At 38.0% G+C, this 17398-nt stretch overlaps 1 protein-coding gene across 1 annotated transcript; it reads right to left on the bottom strand.

Annotated features, from left to right (window-relative positions):
* Positions 1-127: 127 nt before the first annotated feature.
* On the bottom strand, positions 128-6597 carry LOC110739226 (ABC transporter C family member 14-like). Its single transcript, XM_021919683.1, has 11 exons — positions 4454-6597; positions 4036-4356; positions 3521-3607; positions 2810-3442; positions 2468-2632; positions 2011-2305; positions 1676-1890; positions 1251-1556; positions 1093-1156; positions 761-1000; positions 128-678 (listed from the first exon to the last, which is right to left on the bottom strand). Exons 1-11 carry the CDS (start codon positions 6554-6556, stop codon positions 578-580), a joined length of 4530 nt encoding a protein of 1509 aa, XP_021775375.1. The 5' UTR covers positions 6557-6597; the 3' UTR covers positions 128-577.
* Between the last annotated feature and the right edge of the window lie 10801 nt (positions 6598-17398).

The following is a 17398-nucleotide window of genomic DNA, read 5'->3' as shown; positions in this document are numbered from 1 at the left end:
GAATATGAATTGATATGATGTAATTACAATACTGCAACAACAGTGGGTAAAAACAGTGGTATGAATAACAGCATAAAACTTAATTATTATCAGAAGAATATAGAAATAAATGAGGTTACCAAAGTAGTGGGAGGAATTTTCCAATTGCCATTTCAAATGTTTAATTGTTATTTGGGCTATTTGAGAGAGCCCGCAAGGGCAAAGCTGTAGACAGAATTCAATCCTAAGTTTTGAGTATCATCCTCTAAAACTTTAACCAACTAAGCTAGTTGGCATCCACATTGTCATTTGGACTATAGACTTTGATTATTGAGGAGATAGTCATAGCGCTGGTCCAAGTTTTCCAAAAAACTTCCATTATATTAGTATATTTTTGAAGAAGATAACTGAATAGTTGCAGCCTTGATCATCTTTCTAGATTTAGCTACTACAACATGACTAGTTCATCCATCCCCCGTTCTCCGGCTGAATCAACTTTACCATATCAGTTCCTCACTGTTGAGTCTTCACCATGTAATTTAGCGAACTGTATCTCAAAACTAGAATCATTATTAAAGCCTGGGATGTATCAGGACTATCAGAACCCGGATGAGCGATTGGCATACTCTTGAACCAATGCTCCAAAGAGTGATGGCCTTGCAAGTAAGTGTGAAGGGGAGTCAAATTCCTTTGCTTTCCCTATTCACATATAACATAAGTTAAGCTAAAGCAAATTGCAGTAAACTTCTGAAAGGCCAAAGAACCAACTGTATATGTTTACCTGCATCTATAACAAGAACTTTATCACAGTCCATAACTGTAGGTATTCTATGAGCAATGCTGATAATTGTACAAGCTGCAAAGTCTTCTCTTATGATCTTTTGAATCACTGCATCAGTATGAGAGTCAACAGACGCAGTAGCCTCATCCATAAATAAGAGTTGGCTTTTCTTCAGCATGACTCGGCCTAAACACAGAAGCTGTCTCTGCCCCACGCTCCAATTATCTCCACTATCAACCACTTTTTAAAGTTTAAAAGAAGGGATGAATAACTTCTTAGTGTATGATTACTATGAAGACACAAACAGTTAGAGAGCAAGAGGTTTATTTTACCTGGAGCATCAAGTTTCTCAGGTTTGGAAATAACCACATCTTTAAGTTGGCATCGTTCAAGACTCTGGATGAAGTACATAATAAAAAAAAAACAACTTATCAAAATTCTGAAGGAAATAAAGGAATATATTCTGAACTTCTCAATGACTTGGATTTACCTTCCAAATCTCATCTTCTGAGTATTGGCCAGTCGAGTCAATGTTGCTCCTTACAGTCCCTTCGAAAAGAACAGGCTCTTGAGGGATAATTCCAAATCGAGACCTAAGATCGTGGAGTTCAACTTTTGTTATGTCAATATCATCAATAACAATTTTCCCAGCACAGGGCTCAATGAGCCTAAAGAAAACTTGAATCAGAGTTGATTTTCCACTTCCTGTTCGCCCAACCACACCGACTTTTTCTCCTCCTCTAATGCCTAATGTTATTCCCTTCAGTACAAGAGGAGTATCAATCCTATATCTAACCTGTAAAAACAATATGTCGAAAAGAGCTTAATCAACATCAAGAAAAAGTACAAAAGTAATGAAAGCAAGATAGACAAGTATTTCATTCTGTTTTGTTCAACTGTTATTTGTACTTAAACCTGTAAGTTCTCAAGCTCAATATTGCCTTGTGCTGGCCAAGTTGGTGGAGGGAGACGACCCTCAAAATTCCATGCAGCTTCAGAAGGGATTTCGGTAAATTGCTTTATCCTCTCAACAGAAACCATTCTGTTCTCCACAAAGCAGCTCATGTATGTAGCCCAGAACAACACGGAGTTGAGAGACAGCCCGTATGAGAGTGACAGTCCAACATTCTCTGAGTCATGCAGAAAATGATCAAAACCCTTTTTTATGCATCAGACACATAAAGAGCAGAAATTACATTCGAACTAAGTTCAAAATAGAGAAATTTATCAGTAAAGTTAGAAGAAGAAACCTGGTTTGATGATGCTGCTTGGAAGAAGGATCATAAATAATGTTGATATGCAGAGGAGCAAGCTCCCAAGAAGTTCCAACCGGAAACCTAACCATACATTTGATCCATTGTTGTGAAAGTCCATGCAAAGATTCATGTTCACCCTCTTGACATTTTCCTGAATAAAGTCTCCCTGCTTTCTAAAACAGCGAATTGTCATGAATCCCAAAATACTTTCGGAGAAGTGATGAATGACAGGTGCTTTTGTGATTGAGTCAAGGCGAGTCAGTTCACGAGACGTTGCAAGATAAAAACCCTGTAAAACACAGATAACCTCTTTTAAACACAGTTTAATAGCTATTAATGTACTATAAACAAACCTACCTGCATGCCAAGATATTCTTGTCACAACCTCAACTTCATTTTCTCAAAAATATGACATAACAGGATTGATTCAAGGACAGGCAAGTATGCTTACCCGGTACCACATATTTAGCCACCCTAGTGGAATCAAGAGGAACACGGTTGGCCAAGCATACTGACAAGTGATGATGATAATGCTTACTAGTGTAATGTACATGGCAAGTGCAAGGTTGATAAAAAGAGGTACAGACACATCAACATTGGTCTGATCATTGGAAACCTGTAAGACAGGAGGTTTTTATCAGAACAGCTTGCGATATGTTTCTTTCCAGTAACATATTATTTGACACTCGGCAGAAAAAAAATCTATCCAAATAATAGGAAATTATATAACAGAATAACTGTAAATAACAAAAACTCCATTTATCAAAGAAGAGGTATGGATCAATAAGCTCACCCGACTTAAAATTCTCCCTGATGGAGTAGCATCGAAGAATGACATGGGAGCATGAAGAATATTGTGGATAATTCGTGTGAAGAAAATCTGGGCTGTCTTCAGCCCAAAGAACATAATGAAAAAGGATCGAAAGAAGACCAATATAATAGCAATAGCTGCTATGATTGAATAGATACTGATAAAGAATGAAGGATTGAAAGATGAAGCGCGCTCTCCTGAGGTTTCATAAGCCAGCCAATAATCAGCAGCCATTATAGATGATTGCCATGATAAAGAGAACAAAAATCCAGCAGCTAAACCCCACCATCCAAAAGCCTCAGTGCAGTAAACTTTATAGACATGCAAACTCACTTTTCCAGTCTCTCTTTCCTCTTCCTTGATCAGCCTAGTGTCACCCTTTTCTGAGTTGGTTCTTATAACAGAACAGTCCTCCCTACTTGTTTCTTCATGACTTGACAATGCTTTAGGAGAATTCTTAGGTCGAGGTGAATCTTTCGATAGTTCACTGGTGCTACCTGCTTCAACAAGCTCCATAGAGGTCCCCTGGGCAGCTACAAGGGCATGAAAATCTGTGCCTGCTTTTACAAGATGGTCATATTTTCCTCCTTGCACAATTGTGCCATCTCGCATGACCTGCTCAAGGAACAAACATTTCCATTTGAGCTAAAACATAAACTGTAAGAGATGCGTTATGCAAGAAGAAGGGCTCACCAAGATGAGATCAACATTATGTAAAAAGTCCACTTGATGGGTAACAAGTATAATTGTTTTGTCTCTAAGAATTCCTCTTATACACTCCTGCAGTTGTTCGAAGAATAAGCTTAGAATTCATAGTAACAAACCTGTTTATCTTAATAGTATATTTTTTTTCCTCAATTAAAAAGTAAAAATATAAGATGACCAACCTCATCAAAGACAAGCTAATAGGTAAAAAAGGTAGAGTAGTAAGAAATCGTAATTCACTACAGCAAATTGGACTAGATGCCTTAGGTTGGCTCCGTTAAAATGTTAACCAATTGTATCGAAGTTACAAGAACAGAACATAAAGAACCACTAAAAATCAATGATTTTGTAAAAAGTATTGAGCAATGTAAAAGTTTATAACATTTGCAACCTATAATTTTCGCAAGTCCTTAGACATAATATTACAATTAAGTAATGGAACAAGAAACATAGATGACTATGACAGAAAAAAGAATAACTATTAAGCCCAAAGAATGCAAAACCTTAAATATATGTGATCCTGTATGAGCATCAACAGCACTGAAGACATCGTCAAGCAGATATATATCAGAGTCTTGATAGACAGCTCTAGCAAGTTGTATTCGTTGCTTTTGCCCACCACTAAGGTTGATGCCACGTTCTCCAATATCAGTCTGATCGCCAAGCTCCATCATTTCCAGATCCTTCTCTAAGCAGCAAACCTGCAGAACTTCTCTATACTTTACTTGGTTCATAGGCAAACCAAACAGGATATTCTCCTGAATTGTTCCATTCTGAATCCAAGACGACTGAGCTACATAGGCGGTAGTCCCACAAACTCTGACCTGTGGAAAGAAATTATGAAATACCCTGAACATCAAAACAGATCAAATCATGTATTTCATAGATATAAGACATTAAAAAAAAAAAAAAAAAAATTACCTTTCCTTTAATTTTGTACATTTCACCAAGGATTGATGCAAGTAATGAGGATTTTCCTGATCCAACAATACCAACAACAGAGGCAAGCTGCCCTTTTTGTATGTTTAAATTTATGTTTTTTAGTACCATTTCCCTACCTTCATCATTCCAGCTAAAAAACCCATCTGTGACCTCGATTGCTATAGTACTATAGCCCTCAACTCGCTCCACTGATTCTTCCACCAATTCTCTACTTGTCATGAAATTGTCCAGCCTCGTCAGTGAAACAACAGCTTGTGAAATTGAAACCATAGACTGTGGGAAAGTCCTGATTGGTTCTTGCAACATCTTAAAAAGTGTGGTGGTTGTGAATACTGTAGCTGCATCGAATGAAACACCCAAAAGAATAGCAGTGCCAAATGTGAGGGATGGTACCACTAAGGGTAAGGACCACAATACTACCATATTGGTCGCGACTGAGTAGAGAAACTTGGCTAACCAATGAAACTCTGAATCCCGGTATGACTGGATGCGCTTGTTGAAGTGTTCTTCCCATGCCTGTAATTTGATTACTCGCATGTAGTTTAACATCTCAATAGTAGCCTTCATTCTGGAATCCCGGTTATTCATTACATTGAATTGAAACATTCGGTCTCTTTTCATGCCAAACAGCATAAACAACAGAACTCCTAAGATTCCGATTAATGCAGTGATTACAGCTGCACCAATATAGTTGTACAGGAGAATTAGTGTCACACAGATCTGCAAAGGCATTAGCCAAACAGCATGGAGCTGCAACATCATATCAGAGAGTTGCTGTGCATCAACAACCATGTAATTTACAATCTGTCCAACCCCATGAGTCTGCCTCGCTGAGCATGATAGCTTTAGTCCTTTCTTGTACAAATTTGTTATGAGGGTAGAACGGATTAGCATCCCAAGCTTCTGAGAGTTGAAGTTAAATTGATGTGAAGTCAAGACCTCTACCAACTTTGCAAGCAGGAGAACGAGGACTAGGTAATATCCTTCATAGGGTGAACTTCTTACACCCGAAGTGAAATCAATGAACTTGTGTATCAGAGAAGGACCGACATACATGACACAAATTCTAACAACTGCCAAAAAGGCAGTCAACGCTATTTCCTTCCAGAAGCATCTGAATAGAGTGGTTCGAACCGGGTTCTTGCATTCTTCATGTGGGTTAGGCCACTTAGATTGAAAGAGCATAGACATTTTCTCAGCTCTGTGTTCAGGTGAAAGAGATGGGATGTCGTTAACATTAAGAGGCCTTTTGTAACCTTTACTAAGCAAGGGGTTCATCCACAACCAGAAGACTTTAGACACTAAGGAAGCATTTGCAAAATCAGAAACAACCAAGTTCTCTAAAAGCGGCTCATTAACTGAAGTTCTATCATCGATTAAAGAAGCCTCTTGTCTTAAGACTGTTATCCCTGTCGACCCCCTAATGCAAACCACAAGAAGGACAACTGATAACGCAAAAGACACGAAAGACAGTATATCATTCAACCTCAAATCAGGCCCTCTAGCATCATGGTCAAACTTTACTAAACGTATTAGCCCTGAAACCATGAATAACGAATAGATCAAGAAGCTAGCAATCCAAAACACTTGGAGTGAATATCGGTGTTCAGTTGCTTCAGACCACCTCTCAAGAGCAATCATGCCTGCTATTACCACGTACGTTACAACTTGAACAATCCCAAATGTTCCCTCCACCATCTTCCATTGAAATTCACTAGTTTTACTACTGAAGGCTAAGACAGCAACTACTAAATGAACAACTGCTAATAAAACTGTTACAGTATAGGATAGTTTATACCAAATATCTGTCTGAACCTGAACTCGACTACTGCTAGCTGTTACAATTCTCGGTCTGTTTGGATCATGACAGTTCCCTAAGAAGACTTTACGAAAAAGCTGATGTAAAAAGGTTACAAAGATCACAAGCAAGAAAATGGTATCAGCAAAAGAAAGCAAAACTCTTTGAGGACATGGAGAAAGAAAGATGAACTTAGCCCATTGTAATACAGATGAAGACGAATGATCTTCTTTCGCAACTGGATTAGAACAGGAAAGGGATTTGATCCAAGAATCATAGGACATTGTCAATAGCTAACAGTCTATATTTTCTTGTTGTCGTTGATTATTTGCCTTCAACTTCCTGTCATATAAAACAAGAAATAAATCATACATTTAAACAGAACTTACAGAACTTTACGGGCCATTTGGAATGTGGGAATGGGAGTTAGGGGATTAAAATGTGGGAATGGGAATGGGAATGGGAATTTATTGTTGGGAATATATAAAAATATAACAATACTTTGTTTGAGTGGTGGATGGGAATAGATGGGGAATAAATAACAAAAATACAAAATTACTCTTACTCATCTTTCTCCTCCATTCTTTTCATTAATGGCAAAAATGTCATTTTCCACTTATTCCTATTTCCATCCATTTATTACCTACCCTCTCTAGGTAATAAATTGGTGGGAATTCACCCCATTTATTCTCAATCACATTCCCTTTTTTATTCCCAATCCCATTTAACAAACAAAAGATTTTTTTTTTTAATTATTTGGGATTAAAAGTCCCATTCCCACCCTCAATTCCCATTTACCTAACACCCCCTTAATGCTATGTTAGCAATTTCTAACATAAAAAAATTACTGATAATTAAACATACTAGTATACAATGGGTGAATTGTACATACTTAATCACTCTTAATGATAGAAAAATAGATCTTTTTGCTTAATACATCCGTTGTGTACAAAACTTCTCGTGTATCAATAAGAACTTCAAGAATTAGAACAAGCCCATAATTATTTGTATAAAAGTGTATCAAGTGTTATCATGTATCACTAAACTATAAAACTACTACTCCTTTTTCGCTTATAAAATACTAATCCCGTTAATTTCTATGTTACTCTAACTCTTTAGAATTTAGCGAAACTATAGAAAATCTGATATATAAAGTAGCTAAATTTTCTCCCTCAAAAAAAAAAAAAAAAAAAAGCTAAATTTTCAATAATCTTTATTTTACAATGGCTCTTGAAAATTTTACTTGACATAAAATAATTTTACAATTGAAAATTTTCAATAATCTTTTACTCAGTAAAATAATTTTCAATAATCTTTATTTTAAATCCTACAGTCTGATATATTTATAAAACTCATTCAACAATTGGTCTTCCTCTTGATCAAAGCATCATTCATCTTAGGTAATCATTATTCTTCATCTTGTTGAATTCATCATCATAATAATTCTCCTTATGATGATGGTGATGATAATAAGTTGAGATCATCGTCGATGACATTACGGGCGATAAAAGGGCGGGTGAGCTCGGAATAATCGACGGTGGAAGTAGCACGTTCCTCGGCCATGAAATCTTCAACCCAATTTGAAAATTCGACTTCCCACATTGTGGCGGCGATGCTATTTTTTGCCGCCGAGTTCCAGTGAAGCTTCACTCCATCCGTGAGCTTGCAACCCCTAACCATCCTTGTTCTTTTTTTCTCCATCCTTCCTGAGGACTCTATTGCTGAACTCTATTTTTTCTTTTGGAAATTCTCTTCGGTAACATTCAATTTTTTTTTTTACCGTATGATAAATTGGAAATAAAGTTACGGGGTACTCCCTCTGGTTTTTTAAGTGCCCTATTTGTAATTTTGGCACTATTTATTAGACTTACTTTAACCAATGTTTGTGAATTATACAAAGGAAAAAAAAAATATCTTGTAATTACTTGTAGGAATCGTCATAGATTATTGATATTCAATTGTTATAATTTATAATTAAAGATATTATTGGTTAAAGTTTTATATCGACATATGTGTCATGTCACTATGAGACACTTAAAAAATAGGAGGGAGTATTATCTTTGGTAATTTTATATTTTTTCGTTACCAAAGAAAATAACTATTTTAATTAAAATAACTAATCATGGTTAGTTTAATAATAATTAAATAATATTTTTATTGAAAAAAAATAACTACGCTTTCCCCCTCCCCTCCCACTGCCGGCATCGGCCCACCCTTCCCTGCCGGTCTTTGACCTCCCCTCCCGCCGGCCGACCCTGCCCGACACCCAGACCCACCTCTGATTTCCCCCACTCCCTGTTTCTTCCACCTAGACGCTCCCCCCTTCCCCACCACGACCCTAAACCTCGACCCGTTTTCGAGTGGGTTTCAGCAAGTAAGGGTTTGATGGGGTTTTAATTTACGTCCAGCACTCCAGCTTTTCACCCCCACTGGCGAGCTCCCACCATTAGTCGATAACCTGCAAATTCTGGAAGTTTCTACTTAGTCGTCCGCCATTGTTATGGAAATTCGAGATCGCCATAACCTAATTGTGGCCTAAAGCTTCAATCGATGGTATTCCGACACTTCAAAATGCAGAAATTAGGGTTTTGGGGCACGAAAGGCGTGGATCAATTCAGTCTTAATTTCAAAAATTCACCGTTTTGATGTTTAATTCGTGTCAATGGTGATAATTTTCCAAAGAAATTGACGAAGGAGCATACGTCTGAAATTGGAGGAGAGATGTGAGCCGGGGTGGGGAATGGAGGGGGGTCGGGTGTCGTAGGGTTGGGTGGGAGGTCGCCGGTAGGGGTGGGGAGCTAGGCGTCACCGGTAGGGGGGGTCAGGTGGCTGGGTGGGTGGGGGGGAGAGGGGGTTGGTTTTTTTTTTTTTAAAAAAAATAATTTTTTCATTAAAAAAACTCTAATTTAATAAAAAAAAAATAATCATTAATGTTATAAACAACTTAAAATAATATTACAATGTTATTAATGATAATGTTACCAAAAAGAATTTCCTTTTTTCCTTCTTCTCTCTTGAAAATTTTACTCGGATATATTAAATAATTATAAAATTTAAAATAAAGATTAACTACATTATTTTACTCAGACATATAAAGTATAAAATTTCAATTTTTTTTGTAGGATTTAATTTCCAAACTAGAGAGGTTAAATTATTAATTAAATTTGCTACAATGTCATATACATGGACAACCACCAATGTATATAAATCACACTATCATTCCCCTCGTAAGAAGGTCTTCCTAATATTTTACTTTCTAACTTTCTTTTGCTTAAAAAAAGTTCACACTCGGCATTTGATTCATTAAGTGATCCAAGTGATAAGCAACTCAATTACCACCTTAAACAATCAAATGACTAATATACGGAATATAAAAGCATCTTAAGTTTATTTACTTACAATGTTCTAGATTTCTACATTTTCTCATTAAAAGCATGAACAAATTCAGTATTGTATCTTCAATATATATAAACAAGAGCAAAATCAATAGATTAGTTGTAATAATAAGTGGTAAATGCATGGCAAAATGACGCATATCATACACAAATAGCCGTTGAAAATTTGAAATCATATTTAACGTGACAATTCATAAATATATATATGTAAGCATACCTTTTAACAATGCATGTCATACATAAATAATCAAGCAAAGAAACATACCTTTGTATATATAAATGTGTTAGGCAACTGAGAAGAATTAAAAGAGCTTGGAAAATATATTACAAATGAAATGTGTCTAACCCTATCAAGTCCTTATCTCAAAAATATACTCAACCCACTCAAGGTTTAGAATACAAAGTAATTTATTTTTAATCGAAACCTATTCGAATAGTGCAATCACGAGTATTTTTTAAGTTCAAATAAAATAAATTGAATTGATAAATAGTCGTGAACATGTAAACTTTGTGAGGCTTAAGTGTACATATAACGATGTAATTTCTTTGGAAGATGTTACAATATATAAAGTATTTTGGCACAACCAAAGATCTTCTGTTAGAGCTACATACTTGCAATAATATGCATAATTGCATATATAAGAAGTTAAGAACGTAGGAGTTGGAGAAAATGTACATAATGACGCAAATTTTTGGAGCTTAAAGTGGAGAATTCTAATCAAACATTACTACCATACTTGTATGTTACAAGCCTCGTGATCTTTTTCATCACAAACAACTTTTACATGCTTAGTTGTAAAGATTTGGTTGAAGTTATGGAGGAAAGGCCTTTTTGGCTTTTAGTTCATTATTGTTTCTACTTGTTAAAAAATACCTCATATTCTACTCAATTATTGCAGCAACATAAATCAAGTAAAAGTAATAAAGAACGGAACCATAATAAGGAAGAGATCAGAGATAGAGAAAATGATTTGCTATCACTAATATATTAGGGTTATGCAATTCAAGGTAAGGAATCATAGATTATGCAATGAGGTGAATATAATTTAAACAGTAAAGTAAATATAAGTAGAGAAGCTAATGATTTCGTGAGACCAACACACAATAAAGAAATCTCAGTCTTTAAAAATGTCAAATTAATTATAATGATATCATTCAAAGAATTAATAATGTCATCCAGTCAATTAGTTTTATCATCAGCCTAGACAATAATTAAATATATCATCCAATTAGTTACTTATATCATCCAAACAATTAACCATATCACCCAGGTAGTTACTGATATCATCCGAACAATTAACCATATCATCCAAGTAGTTATTGATATCATTAAAACAACTGAACTGCTATTCGTCGTTCGCAAATTACAGGGTGACGCTCCCATTTTTAGGTGAAATGACTTTTTTGCCCTTGTGTGTATTTTTTGTATATAAGGGTCCACCATGAGTCACTTTAAATACCAACAAGTTAAATATTGTTCCCGAGCCCACCACTTGTGTTAAAAAAATCCCGAGCCCCAAAAAATCCTGACCCCACCATTGTACGGTAATCCCGAGCAATTTAAAAATCCCGAGGCACAAACGGAAAGTGTATCGAGCCGTGTTAAACGAAGAACGACGACAACGTTCATACGCCGGAGGATTCGTCAGAAGAATCTGTGAGTTTTAGGAAAAAAAAATTTATTTTTGGAAATGGGACTTTTGCCCAAAATTTCTGGAAGCCAAAGTGGGGATCCCCCCAGAATTTCCGGATCATCCACTTAAGATCTGGAAATTCCAGGCGGATGTAGAGATCCGCCTGAAATTTCCGGATCTTAAGTGGGAGATCCGGAAATTCTGGGCGGATCCCCACTTAGGCTTCCGGAAATTTTGGGCGGAAGTCCCTTAATTATTTTTTTTTTGACGTAATTGCCTGTTTTATTATTATTATTATGAATAATAGTGTATTAGTTATGCAAAGAAGGTGTTTATGTATCGGGGTGTTGCTGTGACCCCTGCTGCTAATGCCTGGTCTTGTCCTTGTGTGGGGGTGGTGAAGGTAAATTGCGATGCTTATGTAGGGAGGAATGTGGGTCTTGGTGTGGTTATCAGAGATGCGAATGGAAGTATTCTGGCAGCTGCTGTAAAGAGGGGTGCTCTAGGATGGTCAGCTGAGATTGCTGAGGCTGCAGCTTGCCGCTATGGGATCCAGTTAGCAAATAGACTTGGTTACTCTATTGTGGTGCTTGAGAGTGATGCGTATGCTGTTACGCAAGGAATTAAGACGAAGCCTGCTGATAATTTCACTCCTTTCTCTTTAATTATTGACGATGTGTGTTATTTGTCTAGGTTTTTTACTGTTTTCTCAGTGTCTCATGTTAAACGTGCGGGTAATACTCTAGCACACCATGTTGCTAGATGGAATACTTATGATTGTATTGAACGTGTTTGCTTAGGTCCGTTTCCCCAAAGTCTGTTAACTTTGGCAGAAATTGACCTCCTTTAATATTAATCCGCAGGTTTTTTTCAAAAAAAAAAAAAAAGTTATTATTACTTTATATTACGTATTATTTGTTAATGTTATGTACTTATTATTATTATTATTATGGTTATTATTATTATTATTAATTTTGTTAATATTACTAATTTTTTTGTTATGATTATGATTATTATTATTATTATTAATAATAATATTATTATTCCTACTATATTACTATTGTTTTTATTATTATTAATATTATTGTTGTTGTTAGTATGATTATTGTTGTTGTTGGATGTTTATTATTTTTATTGTTTTGGTGCGCATAAATTGGGTTGCGTAAATTTTGTTGTTTGTAATTGTTTTTAGTATTGTATTATTGTTATTGTTACGTGTTTTTGTTAGTATTACTTTATGTGAATGTTAGTTTATAGTGTTTATGTTGTAATTTTATAGGATTCGGAGGTTGAAGGAGGCGGTGACGTTGTGAATTACAGTGCAAATTTTGTGACAGACACGGTTTTTCGAACGTTTGAGGATGCTGTTAAATGGGCGGATGCTGTTGCCATAAATCTGGGATTTATTCTGGTGAAATCGTCTTTCAACAAAACCAGAGATGGTCGACCATATCGGTATTTGAGATGTGATTGGGGACGCAGGAGTAAGCCGAGAGATCTTGAGAACGCAATTCGGAAAGACACAAAAACCAAAGCCAATGGTTGTCCTTTCTACATCAAGATATACTACGAGTTCATCACCGACAGTTGGATTATCCGGGCGAAAAATGATGAAACTGGGACCCACAACCATCCAATGATTGCGTATACAAAGGGGCATCGTAAAATTAGTGGGTTGAGCCCGGATGCGAAGCAGGTTGTGCGTGACATGACGAAGTCTAAGGTTGCACCGCGTAACATCATGGCGACTATTGCCGAGCAGTTTCCTGATGATCATCCAAACATCAGACACATCTACAACTACCGGAATGACCTAAGATCGGAGATGTCTGACGGGAGAGGAGTTGTTCAGCAGTTTCTACATTTGGCGAGACAGAGTCAGTATCTTTACTGGGTCATGTCTGATGATGAAGGCATTTTACAGCACGCCTTTATGGCGCACCCAGTCACGGTAGAAATCTTTCGGACGTACCTATATGTGATCGGTATGGATTCCACTTACAAGACCAACCGATACGGGATGCCGTTCTTTGAGATAGTTGGTGTGACACCGACAAATCAGAATTTCCTCGTTGCTTACGTGTTCATGCGCAACGAGTGCACGGCAAGCTATCGATGGGTTTTACAGAGATTGAGAGACTTGATTTGGTATAATAAGGAACCGTCGGTTATCTTGTCAGACCGTGAGCTTGGGCTATGTGCGGCCTTGAGGGAATTGTTTCCAGGGACCCCGCACTTGCTTTGTCGATGGCACATTAACAAAGATGTGGAGGCTCGGGTCACTGCTATGTTCAAAAACAAGAAGATCGGTGCGTAATTCAAAAATGGGAAATGGAAACGTATCATGGATGCTGCAACCGAGGAGGATTATGATGTTGTTGTAGATACAATGAAAGATCGGTGGGCAAGTTATCCAGCGGTGATACAATATGTTGAGAGAACATGACTTTGTCATAAAACGAAGTTTGTGACATTTTGGACAAACCAAGTTCTTCATCTAGGCAACACCAGCACTTGCAGAGTTGAGAGCCAACATTCGGTCGTGAAGATGTGGTTTAAATCTTCGACAGGTTCGTTGTTTGGACTTTGTTGTAGTTATTGATTAATATTAATATTTTTATTGTTATGATTATTATTTTTTTTGTTATGATTATTATTATTATTGTTGTTGTTGTTGTTGTTGTTGTTGTTGTTGTTGTTGTTGTTGTTGTTGTTGTTGTTGTTGTTGTTGTTGTTGTTATTATTATTGTTGTTTTTGTTGTTGTTGTTATTGTTATTTTCATTGTTATTTTTATTATCACTCCTGACGGTATTTTTGTAATGTGCAGGTTCTTTGGATACCGTATGGGCCCGAGTTCATTGCCACATTGGTAATCATATCATCGCAATTCGTAACGGTTTGTAGGCGTCTAGGTCGAAGATTGGTCAGAAGTACCGACAATTGCCACTGTCACGTATTAACGGCAAGGTGTCTCAGCATTGTTTGAAGGTTCTCGATGACGAGACGAAAAGGATGAGGGAGCTGAGCTATCAGGTGTATGAGCGATGTGGATGTGCCATGCGTGTGACCCACGGTTTGCCCTGTGCTTGCCAGATACATGACTCCCTATCTGCGGGGATAGGGTTGTATATCAGGCAAATTCACCCGTTCTGGAAGACCTTGGTTATCGGTGATGGTGATGATGGACCGGTGTTCGGTAATGACTCGGCCGAGGACGCCGCACATTTTCGTTCTCAAATGGATGAGGTAATCGGTAGTGATCCTGCTGTTCTTCGAAACGTATCTCGCATCATTGAAGAAGAACTGCATCCGGATCATTCAGAACTCGGAGATCCTGCTGTAAACCACCAGGTTCGTGGTCGACGAAGAAACAATGATACAAGACGTGATCCTTGTTATTTTGAACATGTAAACCGCCAGAACACTGCACGTGGTGCACGCCAAACAGGTAAGATTGACTATTGTGATTTTCACGTATTTCATTATTTACTCTACTAATAACTGAACCCTAAATTTGTGCAGAAGATCCATGTGACATTAGCCAAAGCCGTTATCGACACATGCTTCCAGGACCGATGTTGCCTTACATTACAGGATGGAAGGATGTCATCGGCGATTGTAACTGTGGCTTTCGTTGTGTGGCCGAGTTCTTCTTCGGTGATCAAGGACGATGGTATGACGCTCGAGAAACAATAGCAAACGAGGTCCTTGGTTATCCAGCCCTGTACGAGAGGATTTACGGCCTTGGAAGACTTGGGATCAATGTGGAGCGAATTAGATGGGACGGTGGGGCGGTTGATTCGCGCCATTGGATGGCTGCAATTCAAGATTTATTTCCTATTGCTAATTGGTTCAACGCAATGGTTATTATTCTTGGTGTTGGCACCGTACCAACCTGCTACTACCCATTAGGGGTGTACATAAACAGGACCGGACCTGAAAACCGACCTGAACCGGACCTGTTGGGACCGGACCTGATCCGGACCTGTAGATTCAGGTCCGGTCCCGGTCCTTGAAATTCAAGGTTTCCGGTTCCGGTCCGGATCAGGTCCAAAACCGGGGTTTTCAGGTCCGGACCTGAAACCCGGATTTTTTATATAATATATATATAAAAAAAATATAAAAGCCTAAAAAACCTAATACTTCAACTGCAACGCCTCTTCTCCTCTCACCTAAGGAGCACCGTCGACTCCTCTTCCTCAGTATCCCCTCTCTTATCCTTTCTGATTCTCAGTATCCCCTCTTCCTCTCTAATTCTCAATCTCCCCTCTTCCTCTCTGATTCTCAATCTCACCCTTTCTTTCTGGTTCTCAACGACTCCTCTTCCTCTCCTCTTCTCTCTTCCTGGCTCCAGCATCGTGGGATTGGAGCACCGTCGTCCAACATCGAGGCCCCGTCGTCCACCATCTGCCGTCACCAGAGTATGTTTATACTTTAGTTTTAGTTGAATATAGGTTAGTATGTAGATCTAGTTTTATTTTTCACATAATTTACGATTATAATTATCTTTTTTAATGAAATTGTAATGTAAAATTATAAATTTTGTAATTTAAGTTTGTAGATCTATTTTTTCGAAATTTCTGTATTTTTTTTCTCGGATTTTCTGACAATTTATGTATAATTTGTTTTTTGCGATTTTTTTGTTCGTTTTTTTGTTTTTTGTTCGGATGTTGGATGTATGTGTGGAATCGATTTGGGTTTTTTTCTTTTTCTTTTGTTTTTCTGGGTTGTGGGTGCGGTGGATGCCTGACGGTGGTGGGTTTTTTTTTTCAATTTTTTCGTTTTTCTGGGTTATGGGTGGGTATCAATGGGTCTGGGTTGTTGGGGTTATGGTGTCTGGGTTAAGGGGGTAATTTTTTCGTTTTTATGGGTTATGGGTGGGTATCAATGGGTCTGGGTTGTTGGGGTTATGGTGTCTGGGTTAAGGGGGTTAAGGTGGTTAAGGGGTGAGTTGGGGTAGGTGGTAGAAGGAAAGAAGCTTGTGGTGGTGGGCTGTGCGTAGGGGTGTATGTATTAGTGGTGGTGGGTTGTTCGTAGGAGGTTGTTGATGATAGTTTTTAGTCAAAACTTTGGCTTGAATAAAGAAAAAAAAAAGGGAAAATACAAATTCAGGTCTGTTCAGGTCTAAACCCGGACCGAACCTGAATTTTCAGGTCTGACCCGAAACCGGACCTGTTGATTCAGGTCCGGTCTCCGGTCCTCAAAATTCTCTAATTCAGGTCCCCGGTCCAAACAGGTCCGGTCCAGGTCCGGTCCGGTTTTGGACCGGTGTACACCCCTACTACCCATGCCTCACGATTTTGCCGTTGCGGGCACGAAGGAGGGTCACTGCACCTGAACGAGAGTTTGTGATTGCTGCAGTTGGGGGCTCACATTTTATCTGTATTGACCTTGCACCAAATTCACCTCTTCCCCCGATTGCATGTTGGTGGACCGAGAACCACGAGCCAAGTGTTGAAGGTTGGGATCAGCGTTACGCAGCTAGAAGGAACATGTGGGATGCGTTAATTAGATAATGAACGCATTTATGTACATTCATTTATTGTGAACAGTTGTAGATATGTAAAGTGTAAATATGTAAAGTGTAAATAAAAATTCTGAATTAAACAAAGTTTCAACTAAAACCACATAAAAACAATAGTCCAATTCTTAAAATACATGCCGAATGTAGAGTAAATAAACGAAATGCGTACAACTAAAAAAAACTAATAAACAGGGAAGTCACAACCCCATCATCGCCCTCCAATCAGCTCGTAGCGCCTCAACCATTGCCCTCGTATCACGCGACACGCTCAGATACTCCTCCAATGTCCTGTTGATAACCTCCATGGACCGACCCATCCACTGCAATGAAGAAAACAACATATTAAACAAATTAGATGTATTTGTAGTGATAATTATAGTACCAAAAAACACAAGTACTTATGTAATCCGTGTTAGTTCTCTTTGGCAGTGCGCGACTCTCATGTGATGACGCAACTGGAGAAACACGAGGATGAGAAAATCGGTACAGCCACTGCATGTAAACCAGGACCGACCGTAGGAGCACCACCACCAAGCCTGCTGAGGGGAGCTAACACCACACTGAAAGACGCA

Source organism: Chenopodium quinoa, unplaced genomic scaffold, assembly GCF_001683475.1.
Source record: "Chenopodium quinoa cultivar QQ74 unplaced genomic scaffold, ASM168347v1, whole genome shotgun sequence".
Lineage (NCBI taxonomy): Eukaryota > Viridiplantae > Streptophyta > Magnoliopsida > Caryophyllales > Amaranthaceae > Chenopodium > Chenopodium quinoa.
The sequence above is the reverse complement of the archived record's forward strand: the minus strand, read 5'-3'. Positions and strand labels throughout refer to the sequence as shown.